The 21,349-nt window shown below is 39.6% G+C and overlaps 1 protein-coding gene across 2 annotated transcripts in view; it reads right to left on the bottom strand.

Annotated features, from left to right (window-relative positions):
- The window catches only part of LOC131425941 (serine/threonine-protein kinase 32A), a 280,520-nt gene extending 259,384 nt beyond the window's left edge, over positions 1–21,136 (bottom strand). The window contains exons 1-2 of one of the 2 annotated variants that reach the window (XM_058588268.1): positions 20,250–21,136; positions 520–872 (exon numbers count right to left, since the gene is read on the bottom strand). In XM_058588268.1, the coding sequence (XP_058444251.1) occupies positions 520–574 (55 nt within the window). In that variant the 5' untranslated portion in view covers positions 575–872; positions 20,250–21,136. The remainder of the gene's footprint in view (positions 1–519; positions 873–20,249) is intronic. The other variant, XM_058588267.1, reaches the window with a different exon arrangement.
- Between the last annotated feature and the right edge of the window lie 213 nt (positions 21,137–21,349).

Below are 21,349 nucleotides of genomic sequence, written 5' to 3'. Positions count from 1 at the left end.
GAAAACATCTAAACAATTTGCGAGCAGTTTCAACAAGACTGTCCCTTTTAGCTTTTTAATGGATTGTTTGGTTTGACACTGTTGTCCTTCAGTAATGACGGTGATAAATAAATAGAATCAAAGTTTCTGATTTTAATAACGAAATTAGTTGTCAATGAGAATTTCGTGTTGGATTGAAATATTGCTGGTTTGTGTCCAGAATATTCGCCAACTAAACACTTTCTCTAAAAATAAGAGTTTTTTTCAGCACAGTAAATTCTAAATTTTAACTAATTTTATAGTTATTTTGGAAATTTTGTTGTTAAAATCAACTAATTCAAAAACAGTAATACGAATTAGGCGCAGAGCTAATTTCGGTCGTTCCGTGCAATATTGAAATAGTAACCCTTTTCGTCACAAGATAGTGTAACTGTGATGCCGTTTTCGATTTGTATTGGATTTCTTAGAGTGATCAATTTTGGTATAAAGGTGTAACAGCCTCCCTAACAACAACATAACCCGGAAGGCAAAACCACTTACCATCTTCATCCGAGAGCAGGCTAGCGTCCTGACGTGACGATGAGGTTACACCCATCTCCAATCACGGTTCGTCTTGTTTCGTTTCGGAAGCGGATATTCGCCTGCTGGCCGCACAACCGGCCCCGTCCGATTGTTTGTTATTCGATGCCGTTGTTTCGAAACGAGCGTTCGAGGGCACGGTTTATGAGTATAGTTTTGATTACGCAGCACTAGGCACTAGGCATCACCACGGAACGATAGAGTTGCAGCAAACCACCCATCGGCAAACGGTAAGTGGATAGCTCGTTACCGGATCTACGACGTCGTTGGTATGATTTCAATTATCGTACGGTGCTTCGCCGTTTCCGTCTGGCCTAAAACGAGATGAATGAAAAGCAAATCAGTGACCGTGTCACCACGTTTGTAGCTTCATAACCTATATAAGTATCCCTCAGGACATGTTCAGTTCCCACCAGCTGTGGTCGAATCCTTCAAAAATTCATTGTTTCGAAACAGAGAGAAAATCAAAATTAAACCATTCAAGGCCAACTGCCACCAAATAACTTATACCCATTTAGACTTCTGAGTAGGCCCCGACTTCCTCCTCACGTTCAGTCCCAAAAGCGGGGATTAAATTTACAAACTTCACCCGAGCAGAGTGATGCACTGTGGTTAAAGCAATTTCGATCGCCTTTCCCAAAAATTCAATAATAGACGAACGAAATTAGCGTCAAATTACCGCACCCGGGGCCAAAATTTAGATTTTCCGCATCTTCAAGGAAACCACTGTAAGCAGTGAGAAGACTTAAAACCGAGAACGACGAATGCCTCCCCCTCTTTTTATGCCCGTTAGCCCCGTCAGCAGTCTGGGGATATTTACTTTATTTTCACGCTTCGATGCCGACCCCTGGTCTTGGGAGTTGTATATCATTTCCTGTGGCATCGTCGGGATGTGCGATTTTATTTTATCTGAGTGGGGTTTATTATAAACTTTTCTGGTCCGGTATCGGTGCCAGCCAAAACAAAGCAAGCGGAAATGGCAACGGAGAGCGAAGAATTTGATTCCCCAAAAGCTGGGGAAGTTCGTACAAACAAGCTTCGCTTGAGCCAAGCTAGAAACATCATTTTCCGGAAAGTTTTTTGCGAACAAAGTTTTTCTCACCCCGAAATTCGGCTTTCGGTACACGGTTAAAATTAAATACCCTTTTATGAGTACCACAAATGTACTCTTATCCAGCTTGTTAATCAACGGAATAAAGGGAATAAATAACACTAAAATTCTAAAAAATTTCACAAAGTTATCCGAAAACATATCATGTTTGATTTCTGTATCGTTTTTAAAATAGGTGATTTTTTACCCATTTTTGGCTCGTTCCCTCATTGAAAACTAAGTAACAAACCATGCAATTTTTGACACATATTTGCTTCGCCCATTACTGAGAAAAGGATATTTACCAATTGAATGAGTTTTCCCTGGTTTGTCGCAAATGAATCGAATAGTGCACATAATTGGGTACTTTATTTTAACCGTGTAGTAAATTTGCATTAATCGCTTTATTCTGTACTCAATCGAAACCAAGCAGAGTTTTAATCAAAAGGCACAACCGTAAATTAAAACTTTGATCTCTCACCAATAGGGTGGGATTACAGATTAATAAATAGATTTCCATGTAAATTGGAGCCGACGAGTGAGATAAGCCAATCCGATGAAAGGCGTTGTAAATTTCCACCGAATAGACTTGAGGTCGGCCGGAGTACATTCAGTCTGATTGGGAACTTGCAAGAGCATATTCCATAGCTCGGAAAGCGAAAAGTTCAAGTTGTAATGTCACTTTCGTTTGACGTTGGAAAAAGGCTGGTGAGTAAATGGAAGGCGTAAATAAGATTAGAACTGACTGGCTGCTTTCACACTTTCGTGTCAGTTGATCGATTGCGTTAATTTACTTTTACTCTTTCGCTTCCAAAATTGTTACGGAACATCTCTACCATAGTATGACTTATTGACGACTAACATATTCTACCACACAAATGAAAGTAAAACAAAAACAAAAAGTATTTGGAACTTTTTATATATCGTTTATTTGGCATTGGAACTGAATTGGAAAACTAAGTTCGGAATCTGGGACCGACTCCGAATTCAGTTGCAGAATGCAGGATCGGAATCAAAATAAAGAATGCAGTTCATGAATTTAGTTCTAGAATCCTGAAACTGAGGTAATTTTCAAAATCGAATCCTAGAACTGAATTCTGGGCTTGAATTTCGAACCTGAATTATGGAACTGAGCTCAGTTGCAAAATCTAGTTCCATATCCCAAACTCCGAATTCAATTCCAGTTTGGAAATTAGTTCTGAAACTGAATTCTGATGCTGAATTTAGGAATGAAACTATGGTTTTGTAGTACACTTTTTTTAATGCGGTTTCTTTTTACGCGGATTTCCGAAGTTAAGCCGTTTTTTTTGCGCGGATTTCCGAAGTTACGCGTTTTTTTTTACACGGATTTCCGAAGTTACGCGGATTTCCGAAGCTACGCGGTTTATTTTTACGCGGATTTCCAAAGTTCCGGGTTTTTTTTTACGCGGATTTTCGAAGTTACGCGGTTTTTTACGCGGATTTCCGAAGTTACGCCGTTTTTTTTACGCGGTTTTCCGAAGTTAAGCCGTTTTTTTGCGCGGATTTCCGAAGTTACGCGTTTTTTTTTTACACGGATTTTCGAAGTTACGCGGATTTCCGAAGCTACGCGGATTTCCGAAGCTACGCGGTTTATTTTTACGCGGATTTCCAAAGTTCCGGGTTTTTTTTACGCGGATTTTCGAAGTTACGCGGATTTCCGAAGTTACGCGTTTTTTTTTTCACGCGGATTTCCGAAGTTACGCGGTTTTTTACGCGAATTTCCGAAGTTACGCCGTTTTTTCACACGGATTTCCGAAGTTACGCGGTTTTTTACGCGGATTTCCGAAGTTACGCCGTTTTTTTACGCGGTTTTCCGAAGTTACGCGTTTTTTTTTACACGGATTTCCGAAGTTACGCGGATTTCCGAAGCTACGCGGATTTCCAAAGTTCCGGGTTTTTTTTTACGCGGATTTTCGAAGTTACGCGGTTTTTTACGCGGATTTCCGAAGTTACGCCGTTTTTTTACGCGGTTTTCCGAAGTTAAGCCGTTTTTTTGCGCGGATTTCCGAAGTTACGCGTTTTTTTTTTACACGGATATTCGAAGTTACGCGGATTTCCGAAGCTACGCGGATTTCCGAAACTACGCGGTTTATTTTTACGCGGATTTCCAAAGTTCCGGGTTTTTTTTTACGCGGATTTTCGAAGTTACGCGGTTTTTTACGCGGATTTCCGAAGTTACGCGTTTTTTTTTCACGCGGATTTCCGAAGTTACGCGGTTTTTTACGCGAATTTCCGAAGTTACGCCGTTTTTTCACACGGATTTCCGAAGTTACGCGGTTTTTTACGCGGATTTCCGAAGTTACGCCGTTTTTTTACGCGGTTTTCCGAAGTTACGTGGTTTTTTACGCGGATTCCCGAAGCTACGCGGTTTATTTTTACGCGGATTTCCGAAGTTACGCGGTTTATTTTCACGCGGATTTCCGAAGTTAGGCCGTTTTTTTTACGCGGATTTCCGAAGTTACGCGGTTTTTTACGCGGAATTCTGAAGCTACGCGGTTTATTTTTACGCGGATTTCCGAAGTTAGGCGGTTTTTTTTTACGCGGATTTTCGAAGTTATGCGATTTTTTTACGCGGATTTCCAAAGTTACGCGTTTTTTAACGCGGATTTCCGAAGCTACGCGGTTCATTTTTACGCGGATTTCCGAAGTTACGCGGATTTCGGATTCATGCCACAAAATTTTTCTATGTCCCAAGTCGATTTTCACAAAATAAATTTTTTGAGATTGCACCAGATCTGGACGTTTCATACATTTCTAAGATATTTGGCATCAACAAATTTTTTTCTTTAGTTTGGAGGTTTTTTTACGCGGATTTCCGAAGTTACGCGTTTTTTACGCGGTACGTATCCCCCGTGTAAAATGAGGCCTCAGCGTAAGTTTCAAAATTCTGGATCGGAGTTCAGATCAAAAACTTTGATTCAGAATTCCTAATAGCTGCAAATGTTGTGATTAATAAAAGTTATAATGATTTAATTATTATTATACATTAATAAAAAACCAATCAATGTTATGCAGGTAATAAAAAAATATCTAAATTGGCTTGAATATCATACACAGAAGTAACAGGAGTGCAGGTTTTGCTAGACGCAGCTGCTGTGTGCTCGAGTCATGCAAAATACTGCGCTCCTGTTACTTCTATAGATTGAATTCGTGCTAAATATCGTTCTTTTGGGTTGAACCCAAGAGATTCGTAATAAATGGTTGTGAACGAAGACTGCGACGATGTCGATATCAAAATTGATCAATCGTAGGAGATCAGGGCAATCAATATGTGGTTGAAAATCAAAGTTTGTGAAAATCGGTTCTAAGTTTGTGAAAATCGGTTCTAAGTTTGTGAAAATCTGTTCAGCCATCTCCGAGAAAAGTTAGTGCAAAAAAACGTTACATACACATTTGGCGTACTCGACGAACTGAGTCGAATGGTTTATGATACTCGGCCCTCCGGGCCTCGGTTCGAAAGTCGGTTTTTACAGTGATTGAATAGCCTTTCTAAATTAGAAAGGCAAAAAAAAATTGTAACACAAACTAGCCTATACTGGGGTCTCTTTTTACGCGGATTTCCGAAGTTACGCGGTTTTTTTTGCGCGGTTTATTTTACACGGTACAAAAAGCGCGTAAAAAGAGACCTCATTGTATTTTGTAGATCCGGCAGCCCGGTAGCTACTTTTAGGCCTTACATCAAATCATCACCCTTATTCTGAATAACGACGTATTGATTTTTCGATCGAATGTGGTTCGATTGAATCCTAGCTACGTTTGATTTTGCTAGCGTTATTGGGAATACAAATGAAATACAGTCGTAAATTCGATACGACGTTATTCAGAATAAGGACGTATATGGGGATAATATGCAAATTTATGAACTCCAAGGAACGCTGCACATAAAATTCACATTAAGGGTTTAAATACACTTTAGCAATGTAGGACGTCAAGACGAAATGCTTGACCTATTTGAAGGATTTTCAATAGTTTCAGCGTTTCATCTGAATTATTACATACAAACCAATTCGCACCCTCTCATTCTGCTACTAACGCAGAAGGCGATAGCACCCAGTCGACGCCGTTCTATTGACCAAATGTCATCATAGACATACGGCGAGACAAGGGATAGGAACTTGTAAGCACTTAGTTATTTCCACCTTTCGATGACCTCCAGAACAAAAAGGGTGAAGTGTGCTTGAAATTTTAAACCTCCATTTTTTTTTGTTCTTATTCAAGAGTCAAAGAAAAGTTTTTTTTTTTTGAAGAATTCAAACAACCAAAACAGAAAAGGCATTGGGAATGTCGAAACCGATTCAGAACAATTTTTCCAATCTTGTATGGCAACAATTCGGCTAGAACAAAACCATTCATAACCGAAATTCTCAGTTCGGTTGTTGCATTATTGCCAGTTTCTTGTTGGAAGTTTTTTGTCCTGATGGTCTCTCCAAAACATGAAAACTCGATGGCGTCTTGTGACAAAATTTACGGGTTTTTATTAAATTTATTTTGTACCATCAAAACAATAGAAGAATTTTGTGCTTAGCAAGTCGAGCAAATCTGTCAATAAAACCGCTATGACGTTGCAACTAAGACAGCAATTTGTTTTCACCTGCCATAAGCATAAGCCACAGAAGCCTCTCTAGAAGGTGCGTATCCAAGTTCGCTATCATCGGTAGCATCCGACCTGATTTCATCGAATAATAAATGGAGAATCTAAAGAAATTTAATGCGGATTTGAATGCAGCTAGTTCCTTCAATTTGACTGGTTGTGCAGAGGTGCACATAAGGATGAGACGCCACTGTGAAAACTAAAAGAAATTTTGATAATTGATAATCGATCATTGAGAATGTTGTATCTAACATTAATGTACATGTCATGCTATTTCATGGAGTGATGAAACTTTATTCTATTCAGCTGCAAATTAGCTACTAAAGCTTTAGATTAATGGAAACACCCATAAAATATATCCGAAACCATTCATCGAATGAGCATACCAACTGACTTTGCAAACATAATTAGATTACTTTCAACCGTCACAACCCATTCACGACCGTTCCAAGACCCAATTTTAATAATACAACACAACCAAGACAACAGAGCACCGTTCCGCTATCGTCTTCTAATTACGAGACCACCGCCTCTCGAACCTTCGTCCCCCCAAACCATTAGTAGAACCCGGCGGAAACTAGCGAAGAATCTCCTGCACACGTGTGTGAGACACTCCAAAACATCACGAAGGCGGATCCGGGTTTGGCGGCAGGGGCCAAAATGTTAACACTACCCAGCCATCATTCTCAATCGTACCACACCCGTGCCATTCTACAAAAGTTCCACTTAAATGAAACTCAGACCCCGTGTTGTAGACGTTTCGAGTAGCACAGGACCAGTCACACTCTGGATACAGAAACGCAAGACGGTCGCAGTAAAATTACCGCAGCACTTACAAACTTCTCCCAACCATTCCCCCTCCACACACACTTTAGTGAACCTTCAACCGCTGCGGAAGTTGAATGGCACACGCCAATAAAATTATATCTGCTACACCTTCCCCCCAACCCATCGAACCAGACCGGCTTCCGACACGTTGCAGCGGCACATGATGCCGAAGGTTTAAGTTGGATCACCGTTTTGTTTGGTGCGTCCTTTTTCGGTTGATGTGTTGTACTCAGCTTGAGACTTTGTGGGATTAAATGTTGCAAGTTTCTGCCGTTTTTACGATGCTGTTCCGGATCTACGCAACATCGAATAGAAAGCATTGCGGCGAAATCGTGTGTAGCCCTTTTTATGTTACTTTGTTTTGTTCGATTGGCTGCCACTTGGCGAATCACTTGTGCTTAATCGTCAGATGGAGAAAAGACCTTTTTCTGACATTCGTTAATTTCGAATTGCTCAACCGGTTCAAATTGAACTGCTATTGGCTGATTGAACGGAAGACGAAACCTGAAGAAAATAGTTTTCTACCCAAATTTCGGTTGGATTTCTGCTGATGGAAAACCACCAACACGATGCCCAAAAAAGAAAAGTATGCTTTCTACAATTTCCATTTCGGTTTTTCTCCGAGGACTATCCCTCGGAAATCAGATTTGGAGATAATGAGATAGAGAGTGCGGAATGTCATGGGACCAATATCCATCGAGTTCCGTATCGATCGTAATTTGGAACCGGCATACGTCCGGGTTTCGAATGCCACTACTGCTACTCTGTCCCAAACATACTGCTCGCAAACGCAAACCCAATTCATCCAACATCAAATGGTTGGCTGAAGAGTCGAATGAAATATTCAAAATTCCCATCAGGGAAAACCTAAAACCAGCCGCCGTTAATATTGCGTACATCTTCACCATTATTTACCGCCTTAAAGGAAAGCCTGCCTACCGTCCCAGGAAGATGTCGCCGAACCTTTTTTTTTTGCTCTCCTCCAGAGGGACAAGATAAATGTTCATTATTTCTACTTGTCAGACCAGGCGAAAGCCGGTCCTTTGCTGGCGTGATGTGTCGGGATGTGTGTGTATGTGTGTGTGTCTGTACGAACTCGGCTCCTTATGATGCCATCAGCTATTCTCATTTTCCTTTATCATCTACACCTTTTGCCCTTTTGCCTGGCGAGTCCTAGACGATGCGGTACCGGCTGTCGCTGAAGAGACATCGAATCTTTCTTGCTGCTTCTTCTACTCCTTCGTTTTCTGTTTTCGCACATCCGTTTGTTTATGTGACTCCTGACACGTGCTTGTGGTGTAACCACAACGATGGACCCACAAAAGATAACTCTTTCGGTTTTGTAAGCTTCGATGTTGGATGTTTGCCAACAAGCGAATTCTAATCGAACGGAGCGAGTACAGCAATTTTCCCGATCGGCAAGATAACGTCAATGCTCACCGATAGGTGGCTCGACCGCTGGCGGTTGGGGAATAATTGGTTTACGCGATAAACATCTTTTGTTGGGAAATAAACAACCGGTTTTCGAAGTCGAATAACTTTATTATAAAAGTTGTTCATACCATGTATTGAAAAAAAAATACCGAGTGGATAATGTGAACTTGTATGTTTACTTCATTTCATTTTGTTGTTTGTCAGTACTGCGTGCAAAATGCTGCATATTCCTCTTCTGGCACTATTTTTCCTTTCTGGAGGTTACTCAGAGACAGTCACTCATCCTCATTTTCTCGTTTTTTGTCTCGTCTGATCTTCCGATGTTCGCGCTTTGTCTTGGTCCAATAGAATTCGACTGAACTCAGACCAGTTTAATGGTTCGGCATAAAATTGAACCAAAACAACGGGTTTACATTTCCCATACACAGAGTTCCCACGAAAAATGAACTCAATTTTTGAGTACATCTTCAATTGTTCCTGGCCTTATGACTTCAATATCAACTTGAATTTCTTGCTAAAGATCTTCAATAATTTCTGGATGGTCGGCGTAAAAATTATCTTGAGGGGCTGAGGCCAGTGTGTTTTAGAGGGCTATTTTCACGCTTCAAAGTTGATTTTCTCAGAAACGATGACGAATATCAAAAACCCAACTGACAATCTCTTAGAAAATTAGTTTAGATGACTCTGTGAAAATTTCAGAATGATTCATTGACTTTAGCGGTCGGGAAAGTCTTTTTTCTGAAGAAAGAATTGTATAGCTGAAAACGCCGTCTTTCAACTTATTCATTGAATATCTCGCCTTCAAAAGCATGGATCAAAAATCTATTCTGACAATATCTAGATAATTTTATTTAGATGCGATTAGTGCATAAAAACATATATGTTGTAGCGATAAAAATGAAGTGAAAGTTATTTTTGTGAAGGTAACTCGATTTCTATGGCGGCGACATTTTAATTCCCTGGTAACGTAACGAAACATGAGAGAAAAAAAATCGGTTCAAAAGGGCTGCCAAACAAGCGGCAGCTTTCTTGGATTTTATGTGACGCAGTCAAACTTGTAACCGAAAATATCAAAACTTTCTTGGCAGCCCGGCGACATCGAGAATCATTTTGCACATTTGCGAGAGAGCATGGAGAGAAATGTAATACGCACAGCGAGCCACGTGGTTTTACGCGACCTACTGGCCTCAGCCCTTAACCGCTTTAATTTCACATCACCATTTCTGCCGATTATTCTATTTTCAAAGATTGTTCGCAGAACATCGATTGTTTTGTTGACTGTGTGGCACGTAGCGCCGTCCTGTTGAAACCAAACATTTTTTCAAAAAAAAATTCACGAATCAACCTTTCAAATAGATGTATAATAGAAATCTATCGAACCGTTTTTTTTTATTATTGCATTTTTAAATTCGAACCAAGCTGAATGTCACATACCATTCGAATTAGTTGGTCTAAATCGAGATCGTGCCCTTATTTTTCTCGGTGATTCAAGGGCCGATTGTTGTGATTAGATTCAAATTAAAGAGTTATCTATATAAAGTTCCAGGAATTCGTCCCGATCTGACTTCCGGTTCCGGAGTTACAGAGTGATTAGTGCAAAAATTTAAATTTTCTTCGGAGATGGCTGCACCAATTTTAACACACATTGTTTCAAATGAAGGGAGTCTTGAAAACTCATTTTCTTTTGAGTTTTTTTCTGGAGTTACAGGTAGATAAACACAAAAATCAATTTAAGGTGATTTTTTAATAAATGACCATTCAAAATGAGGCGGAGTGAGTAAAAAGTTTTTAGATCATTTTCAACATATCATGACTCCTTAGATATCTAGGCAAATTTATCTTGATCCTACTACTTGTTCCGGAGTTATAAGGAGCGAATGTAAAAAATGTTAAACAATTATTTAATCCTGCGAAATTGTGCTAAAATTCTACTTAAAAACCTCCAAAACTTTTCTCCGACTAAATCGATTTCCTCGAACGACGTTTTTTTTTAAACAGCGTCGTAACCATTTGAGTTAGAAGTTAACACTGTCGTATTATCTCAAACGAAAATCTCTACCGGACAGCATGGTTTTATACATGGACGATCGGTGAACATGAACCTACTGGATTTTACACTGACATATTTTATGCGGATGGCAGAAAAGTCACAAGATGATGCAATCTATATCGGTTTGAAAGTTGCATTTGAACGAATAGATCATGGCATAAGTTTAGTGTGGCTCTTGTATTTTTTTCTCCGTTCACAAATAAATCGGGTGTTCCTCAGGGCAGTAACCTTGGCCCACTACTGTTTGTGCTGTTCTTCAACGATGCTGCTTTACTATTTGGCGTTGGATGCAGAATGATTGACGCTGATGACTTGAAGCTGCATCTGGTAGTCCGTGCCTTTGATGATTGTGTCCATCTTCAGGAGCTTCTATATATATTCTCGTAGACTGGTGTCACCGAAAGTTTTAAACAATCAGTACCGTGAAATGTCAAGTTATAACTTTTCATCGTAAAACCTATCCCATAGTATTCGACTATCAAATTGATGGACAACCGCTTGATAGAGTCGAACTTATCAATGACTTCAGTGTTTTGTTGTTGTGTTGATAAATTGAAAAAATTAGTCGGGATCGCTATTGTTTGAAAGCCTTATATTGCTCACGTTGACTAAAGCTTGCTTCAGATAGAATTGGAACAAAGACAATTGCCTGTATTTCAGTTATTTATTATTGAATTCAAGATCTTTTTTTATACAAATGTAGCATTTTCTTCATACTTTTAAGAAAAAATACGGATAAAATTATTCGTCACGGTTTCGAAGGAATTTTCGAATTTTTCCTATAACACGGCTCATTAGGCGGCGCACACCTTCTTCGTCCATCGTTTTAGCTATCTTATTCCACCAGGTCGTCATCTGATTGATGTCTTTGATAACCTTTCCCTTTGCCTTGAGGCTCCTCTTCATGATTGCCCAATATTTCTCAATAGGGCGGAACTGGAGGCAGTTGGGAGAGTTAAGGTTTTTCCGAACAAACTGGACCTCTTTCTCTGCATACCATTCTTGAACGAATTTGCTGTACTGACAGCTTACCAAATCTGGCCAAAACATTACGGGATGGTCGTGGGATCGAATGAACGACAAAATTCGTTTTTGGAGACACTCTTTTTGGTATAGTTCCGATGTCATTGTCTTATTTATAACGAAAACTTTCGTTTTTTTGTCACAGCTGCAAATGCTTTGCTAAATCATAAATTTTCTTGCAAATTTATCGGCAAAAACAAATTTAAATTTGGCTGGAACATCCTTTCGAGCCGTTGACAAGTAAAATTTTTGAACTGGGATTTGCCCGAAGTCAGCCTTGACATAGGTTTCATCATATAGTTTCCGAGCACGAATTTTGACCACACTATTCTGTTTTATGGTCCGATTTGGCTGTTTGCTAGCTCGATACGACTTGATTCCTTCCCGGAGTCGAGTTCTCCTCACGGTATTATGGGCAGCACCGAATTTTCTGACCAAATCACGGTCCGACAGATTAGGATTCTTCTTAATTGTCTTTAAAATCTTACCACGCAGTTTCCGGTCGACAATTCCACTCCGACGATTGGCTTGAGGCTTCCGAATCGTCGTCAATGTTTCCTTATACCGTTCGATAACGCGTCATACGGAATTTCTGGGCAATTCCAGCTGTTTAGCTAGCCTAGATGCAGACTACAATGGATTTTCCAAATAACTGTGCACAATTTTGTCCCTTCTTTCGGCTTCCATGTTGATTGTTTAGAAAGTACAGTCGATTTGCGGAATGTCAAAAATCATACGTGAAACTGATAAAATTCCCAACACGTAGGCACCAAGAACTTTCAAATCCGTCCACCAGGAGCGCCACAATATGAGCAAAAGTTTGTTCCAATTCTAAATGAAGCAAACTTTAGAGTACTCGTAGTACTTAATACTTCTCAAAAGAACCGATTTGTGGAATTTATCCGATAATTACTTTTCGCCATCAATTATTTATCTACTTCAGAACCTAAATTCTGGACCAGGATTCAGGAACTGGAACTGAAGTCAAGAGCTTCATTCGTAACCTGGAACTCATTCCAGTATTCAAATTCCGACTTTGATTCTAGAACTGAATTCTGATCTAGATTTAAGTTTCAGTATGCAGACTCTGAATTTACGTTCGGAACAAAATTGACCCGGACTGGTCCATTTAAACCGCGCGCGTAAACCCTATTGGTAAACTTTTTGTTCTAACCTTCTTTGACATTCCTGTTAAGTTCAAGCGGGATATGCCAATTAGTGTGTTTTTGGCAGCTGTTTGTTTACGATACGAAAAATTTTTCTGGCTATTTTTACTATGGAAATGGAATTTCGGCTACGAAATCTTTGAAAATGTTGCAGAACTGTTTTTTTGGAACTCTACTCTATTGGCATATTGTCGCAAAACTGAATTGCGGAGGTGCTGCTTGTATAGAGATGATCTTTCAGCAAGAGCTGTCAAATCGGTAGGAAAATTTCTAATTACTCCATCTTTTCAACGATTTCTTATGAAAACGGGCAAATTCATTTGAAAAATCATAGTAGAAGTTAAAGAAAAAGTTTTTACTCTGAGGTGGTTACGTTGATCTTAGTTCATTGTGCGAAATCTTAGTTCATTGTGCCTGGAAATCTATATATATAAAAATGGATGTAAGTTTGTATGTTTGTAACGCGATAACTTCGGAACTACTGAACCGATTACCACCAAACTTGGCACAGGTACTTCTTATATTTTCGAGATGGTTTAGGGAGTATATTTATATGGGAGGGAGCGTAGCAAGTGTCATAAACAAGGGGGGGGTCAAGGAAAAATTCATATAACTTGACAAGAATCGATACGTTTTGAAGACCGTAGAGCCATTTTGCATACCTTATATATGACTATATGGGGGGTGGATGTAGCAAGTGCCTTTAAATAGGGGGGTGTAATGTTTAAAACGCCATAATTCCGAAACTACTGAACGGATTGCCACCAAAATTGGCACAGATACTTCTTGCTCTTTTGAAAATGTCATAAGGGTATTTTAATAGGGGAGGGGGCGTAGTAAGTTTTCTTAACAGGGGGGGTCATGAAAAAATTTGTCTAATTTGACGAGAATCGATACTTTTTTAAGACCATAGAAACATTTTGCATATATTAGATATGATTATATGGGGGGTGGATGTAACAAGTGCCTTTAAAAAGGGGGATGTGATGTTTGTAATGGCATAACTCCGGAATTACTGAAAGGATTGCTATCAAGCTTGGCACATGTACTTCTTGCTCTTCAGAGATGGTCATAAGCGTATTTTTATGGGGGGAGGGAGTGTAGCAGGTGTCATAACCAAGAAGGGGTCATGAAAAAGTACATATAACTTGACGACAATCGATATTTTTTTAAGATCTTGGAAACATTTTGCATACCGTAGATATGATTTAATAGAGGATGGATGTAGCAAGTGTCTTTAAAAAGGGGGGTGTGATGTTTGTAATGCCATAGCTTCAAAACTACTTAACGGATTGCTATTAAACCTGGTACATGTACTTCTTGCTCTTCAGATATGATTATAAGAATATTTCCATGGGGGGAGGGAGCGTAGCAAGTGTCCTTAACAAAGGTGGTCATTAAAATTATTATCTAATTTGACGTGAATCGGTACTTTTTGAAGACACTTTTTGCACAACTTAGATAAGATTATATGGATATTCTGTTAGGAGAGGGTGTAGTAAGTGCCTCTAAAAAAGGAGTGCAATGTTTGTAACGGCATAACTCCGGAACTATCGCACGAATTGCTATAAAATTTGGTACAGTTATTTCTTGCTCTTCAGAAATAGTCATAAAGGTATTTTTATAGGGGAGGAAGCGTAGCAAGTATTATTAACAGGAGCGGCCATAAAAAAAAATTCATAAAATTTGACAAGAATCGGTAATTTTTGAAGATCATGCAAACATTTTCCATACCTTAGATATGATAGATATTGGGAGTGAATGTAGCAAGTGCATTAAAAAAGAGGGATGTAACGGCATAACTCCGACACTACTGAACGGATTGCTATCACACTTGGCATAGCTGCTTTTTGCTCTTCAGAGATAGTTGTAAGGGTATTTTTATGGGGGAGAGAGCGTAGCAACTATCCTTAACAGGGGTCATGAAAAAAATTATTTAATTTGACGAGAATCGATACTTTTTGAAGACCATAGATACTTTTTGTGCAACTTAGGGTATTCGTGTTGGGTGGATGTAGTACATTACTCTAAAAAGGAAATGTAAAGTTTGTAACGGCGCAACTCCGGAACTACTGAACGGATTGCTATCAAATTTGGCACAAAGAAGCTCTTCAGATATGATCATTAGGACAAGGAAAGTGTGTAAAAAGTGTCCTTAACATGGGGGGAGAGGGTCAATGACGAAATTTGAAGAATCGACATTTAGACAAGAAGGAGGGGGTTTTGAAAATAAATTTTAATCTCCCATTTTTTATAAAACAAGAGAGTGGCAAGAATTTCAAGGTCGTATTTTTCTTTAAATAATTACAAAAGATCTGGTTCCATTTTGCCGGGGAATTCAAAGAACTAAGAGAAAATAATCTTTGTCTGCCTATGAACGTGAGTGTATTTAAGTTTCAGCATAACTACGAAACAACCAAACGAATCGCAACCAAGTTTGGCACATGTACCAAAGGTTAGAATCGATATTTTTTGAAAAGCACAGATACTTTCTACACTACTCAGGGTTATCATGAAGGATATCTGTAGTAAGTTCACTGACACAAAGGAAGTTAAATCAAAATAGATTATAAGGTTATTTTGAGGGTGAGAGAGAGTAGCAAGTGTCCGGAACATGGAAAGTGTAAGGGAAAATTGATCAGGTTTTACTAAAAATTGGTACTTCTTTACGAATACAGTATATTTCTAGCAACTAAGTGAGGTTCACAAAAATATTCACAAGAGTGTGGGGGAATAAGTGTTCTCAACATTGATCTGAATTGACGAAATCATACATTGGTTGTTTTGGCATTTTATTATGTAAATTGAAAAAAACTGTCGACTCAAGGTGATGGAAATAGGATTACAACAACATTTGTATTAACTGAATCATTATTCTATAGGTTTTCCTCTACGATGAACGATCAAAACGGTTAAAACCTTGGTAAATTAAATTATATAAAAACGTCATTCTATAGTACGAATGTAGTTATGATGTTAAACAACCTTCCGTTATAAAATAATCATTATCAGATGGAAAATTTTGAACAATTCATGATGTCATAAAATTTTTATAAAGAGGAGGGAGTTGCAAGTGATTATACCCATGGAAGATCGATTGTGACGAGGAAGTACGGAAGTACGTTACAAGCACATATAGATATGAAACTCTGAGGTTACTAAGAAGGTATTAATAGTGAGAAAGGTGTTTTAAATGTTTTTAACAAAAGGGTTCAAATATAAAAATGACCCAATTTGTCGAGAATACCATGAAAATTATGATTATTGTGAGATCTGAGATGGGACACTGAACATTCGCAATCTAAACATGAACGGAGTATTGTTCAATCGAGTTGTCGTCTAAGTTATGTTTCGGCCTTCCCTTCACGAAACATTTCCGAGCAACGCCGGGTAATTCAGCTAGTAACAAATAAAGTATCCAAAATAAATAGTACTCGAACGCTATACATTCTAGTACTCAAGACATCAACATTACACTGGTTTCTGTTTAAAAAAAAATGTTGATCAGGAAAAACCTAACCTTACCCAATTTCACACATTTCTGAAGATTTTCCATGTTTAATCATAGTTCTTTTCGATTTCGATTTTCTTCTACTCCGAGTGTACTTTTATTACTGATATCTATTTGTACTATTGAATAAACGATAGAAATGTAGCAAATCACTACTGCCGATATGAAAATTTCAGAAAGAAACCTCCTTTTCTTGGTTCCATTTTTCATTGGCAGGTGTCGCTACCCGTAAATCAGGTTTGCGACGCGAAGCATTTGAGTGGCATAAATCATTCAGTGAAAATCGTGAGATCGTAGAATTGGTGCTTGAAAATCGTCGTGTTAGCATTAGTGAGAAAGTAAAGGATATTGGCATATCTTTTGGATCGACTCAGACGAAATTTTAGTTTATGTTTTGGGTATGAAACGCGTCGATGCCATGCTTGTACCGAAAGATCTGAATTTTTTGGCCAAACACCAAACGAAAGTCATTGCTCAGCCAACGTATTCACCAGATTTAGCCCCCTGTGACTTTTTCCTATTTCCAAAACTAAAATATACACTCCGGGGAATGCAACATGGACTCGATCGAAGACATAAACAATAATTCGCTGAAGGAACTGAAGGCCATCCCCGACGAGATTTATGGCAAGTGTATGGACCATTGGATTGACCGCTGGAATGCCTGTATACATTCAAAAAGAACCTATTTTGAATGTAATTTCAAAAACCTGTTTTGATCCACCTAGTGGTGTAATGATGCCTTTCTCATATTACTCATAACATCAAAAATATTACTGTGGAATTCGCAAAAACCACTGTTCATTGAATAGAAATTCGAAAGTTTGTTTGGACTTAATCTAACAAACTCTACAAATCCTGCTTACCCTGTAGTTCCGGAACCGGAAGTAGTATCCAATGCAAAAGTAAAAGAAACGCTGGCTCGCTTCGTATGTTAGATTTCGTTTCATTGGTTCAATCGAAATGGAGCATGAGATAGTAAGTCTAGGTTTAACTAAGTTTAAAACTGTTCCAATTTGTAACTGGCAAACGAACCAACTTCCGTTATTCTGTATTCTGTATGTTCAAAGGAAAAGTCTTACAGTTTCATACGGAATTTCTAAAATGTTGTGGATACTACCTCTGGTTTCGGAGCTACAGGGCAAACAGGATTTGTAGATGTGGATAGATTAAGTCCGAACGAACTTTCCTATTTCTATTCAATGAACAGTTGTTTTGCGAATTCCATAGTACTTACCTTACCTTACCTAACAGCTATAGGCCTGGGGTGTCCTTTGCTGTATCAAGAATACGTCTCCACATAACTCGGTCCATGGCTGCTCGTCGCCAGCCACTCAAGGCACGGATGCTTCTGAGATCACCCTCCACTTGATCGATCCACAATGCTCGCTGCGCTCCTCTTCTTCTTGTACCAGTCGGATTAGATTCAAGAACCATTTTCACTGGGCTGTCGTTCGACATCCTTATGACATGCCCAGCCCATCGTAGACGTCCGATTTTAGCTGTCCGTACGATAGGTGGTTCTCCTAGCAGCTGTTGCAATTCGTGATTCATACGCCGTCTTCACGTTCCGTCTTCCATCTGCACTCCGCCATAGATGGTCCGATGTACTTTTCTTTCGAAAACACTGAGAGCGCGTTGGTCCTCTGTCAGCATAGTTCAGGTCTCGTGGCCATAATAGAGAACAACCGGTCTAATGAGCGTTTTGTAGATGGTCAATTTCGTGCGGTTGCGTACTTTTCTCGATCGGAGGGTTTTTCTGAGTCCGAAGTACGCACGATTCCCTGCCAAAATACGTCTCGTCTCTTTCTCTGCTGGTGTCATTATCGGCGGTCACCAGTGAGCCCAAATACACAAACTCGTCAACCACCTCGATATTGTCACCGTCTATCAATATTCGTGGTGGGAGGCGTAGTGTTTCTTCTCTAGAGCCTCTTCCTCTCATGTATTTTGTTTTCGACGCATTTAAGGCCAGTCCGATACGCCTAGCTTCAGCTTTCAGTCCGATGTAGGTTTCCGTCATCTTCTCAAGGTTACGTGTTACAATATCAATATCGTTAGCGAAGCCAAAAAGTTGTACGGACTTTCAGAAGATCGTTCCACTCGTGTCGATCCTCGCTCTTCGAATCACACCTTCCAGGGCAATATTGAACAAGATACAAGAAAGTCCATCACCTTGACGTAGCTCTCTCCGAGATTCGAAGGGACTCGAGAGCCTCCCAGATACTCGGACGTAGCACATCACTCTATCCATCGTTGCTTTGACCAATCGCGTCAGTTTATCCGGAAAACCGTATTCATGCTTGATCTGCCATAGCTGTTCTCGATCGATTGTGTCGTATGTCGCTTTAAAGTCAGCGAATAGGTGATGCGTGGTTATACTATCACGCAAAATTTTAGAAAGGTTATACTATCACGCAAAATTCCTGAATTTCATTCGAATCCGACTTCCTGTTCCGGAATGGCAAGGTATTTGTCCAAAAATAAAAAAGGAATGTGCACTGACCTCACAAATGGCTGAACGGATTTTAATAAACTAACTAACTAATTCAAATGAAAGATCTTGAAGTCTCATACAAAATTTCTGAATTTGATTGAAATCCGACTAATTACAGGCTAATAAAAAAATCAATTTCAAACTATGCGGGCCATTCGCCGGGTCTTCGTAGCCTGGGGGTGTTTCCCGCGGACCCACAGAAGGATGCGGCAACTTTTGAAACGTTTCCACGTCAGATTTCAACACCACCGCCACGATGAGGGCAACCCGCCGGATCAAAGACTCAATAGTGTTTCCTGAGCACCCACATGGACAAGCCCTTGGCATCGTAAACCTAAGTAGATTGTGCCTTAATAAATTTGTCTTCGAAAAAAAAATTTCAAACTAGTTAGTCACTTTCCTCAGAGATGGTGTGAACGATTTTTCAAATACGATGTGAACGATTTTGGTTCAAATAATCGATCTTATACATACAATCTAATACAAAACTGTTGAATTTTACCTGGATCCGACTTCCAGTTCCAGTTCCAGTATTACAGGATGAAGAGTGATAAAAATATTATACCAAAGCGACAAAGCAAAACACGAAAAATATTTCTAAACAGGGGTAAAAACTATTTAAATTGACAGTAATTGCCAGTAGAAGGCCAAATGAATCGATTCCGGCTATGCTGGTCCCCGATTTTCGAGTCCAGAAGCGCCGAAAATAGTAGTAAGTCTTATATACTAATAAGAAACGGTGTCTATTGAAACAGAAGGAAGGATTGTAGTGCTATTCTGGCAAACAAGCACGCATGAGGTATATCACGTTTCAGATTATTACATCGAAAGTAGTACAAGTAAAGATGAACAACAATTTCTCGAATGGACCAGATCCGTAACTGAGAAAAAATATTCTAACTTTACAAAGAATATCCCGACGGTAGAAACTAATTAAAACGTTTGAATTTCCGACACAATCCATGAGGAAGATTTTCAATTTACCCGAACTGCGAAAGTTCTCGGACAGCAACGTTTCTATCCGAACGTCCGATTGGTACAGCTGCACTTGTCTGATTGTTTCAACGAAGATTTTTCCTCCCTCGGCCATTCCATTGCAACTAGTTTTTCAATATACAATCCCTTTTGATCCTCTGTTCGATTGGATAAGAAAAAGTTATTTCAATCAAACGATTCGGACTTCACAGTACCTGGAATCGTTGCTCGAAAAGTAAGCAAAGCTCGATGGCTGGTTTGAGGGTATGGTGTTTTGTCCGGAACGAGCATAGTGCAAGGTACCTTCGAAATCGCTTATTGCCAAATCATGAGATTTCAATGTATTGATTCATTTTGATCATGAATTATATAAAGATATCAATTTCGAAGCAAACATCACCGGCATAAAACAAGTGAACTGAAAACCTGGAGAAATTTTTTAGATTAATCTGCATCTGCAAATTTGAATAAAAAAATATCAATCATCCAGAATTGAAATATTTACCTACCGTAGGAACACTTCACTGTTCGCCTTCGTAAATTGATCACACAGCCACCTTACACTTTAACGAGGCAACTTTTTATTATCACTTCTCACAATTTTCTTCCAAAATTTCTTCTTCTCGTTTACCTTTTTTCAGTGATGAAACCCTCACATTTCACTTTCAGCATCAAGCTCCTTATTTCTGCGACTGAACCCAACTGCAGCTCCGATAAAAGGGAACCACCTTACCAGCATATCATTTTTATGGATTCTTCCGGGTTCCTCTGCGTCTATGCGATAAAAAACACCACCATCGAACTGATTATAATTCGCTCCACTCCATCATCGCCGGTCGACGGTTCCACGCACCCAAAAAACCCGTGGCAATCGACTCGGCGGGCCTTAAATCAAAATCCGAAATGCAAACCCTCAGCACTTTTATTTTTCAATTACAACAGCGGCCGGCCGTTTGTTTGTTTTGTTTGTTTATTTCCCGCCAGAGCAGCAGAGTTCAAACATCGCCAGGGATCACTCGAAACAATTGCTGTTTTCCATTTTGTTTTTCCATTCGCTACGGGTGGTCACTATGGCACCGGTGGCTGTCCACAACAAAAAAAAAGAAGTGACCGAGGGACGTGTTTGACCTCCAAGGATCTTTTTTTTGCTGCGTTGTTTGTTTGTTTTTTGTATTTCTCGACAGAAACACACACACTGAAAGTACAACCGTCCGCGATCGCGTTCAACAAGCGAATGTTACACGGCCGCGCGTTCCTCACTCAAACCAAAGGAGACGCCTGGTCGGTGACAGTGAGGACTGAAAACAGCTATGCGTCTCCATTCGTTACGTTCACTCGAAGCACTGCCGATTGCCTGCTTGCTTGGATTGGATTGGGCTTCCTCGTGAGTCGTGCGGTAGTCTCGAACGATTCCGTTCGAGTAAGCAAAAGGGCAGTTCGGAAACAGTTTGCTTACTACACAAACAGAGAGCGAAACCGAGAGAAAAGATGCTAGGATTTTCGTGCTCGGGAAAATCAGCTGTGCGAGGAAACAAACTTGCTGCCTACTGCTGCCGGTTACCGATGCTGTTTTTTGCCAATGGAAAATCAAAACATGACTGCCGC

The sequence above is a fragment of the Malaya genurostris genome, chromosome 1, assembly GCF_030247185.1.
Source record: "Malaya genurostris strain Urasoe2022 chromosome 1, Malgen_1.1, whole genome shotgun sequence".
NCBI lineage: Eukaryota > Metazoa > Arthropoda > Insecta > Diptera > Culicidae > Malaya > Malaya genurostris.
This window is presented reverse-complemented; position numbering and strand designations above follow the sequence as displayed.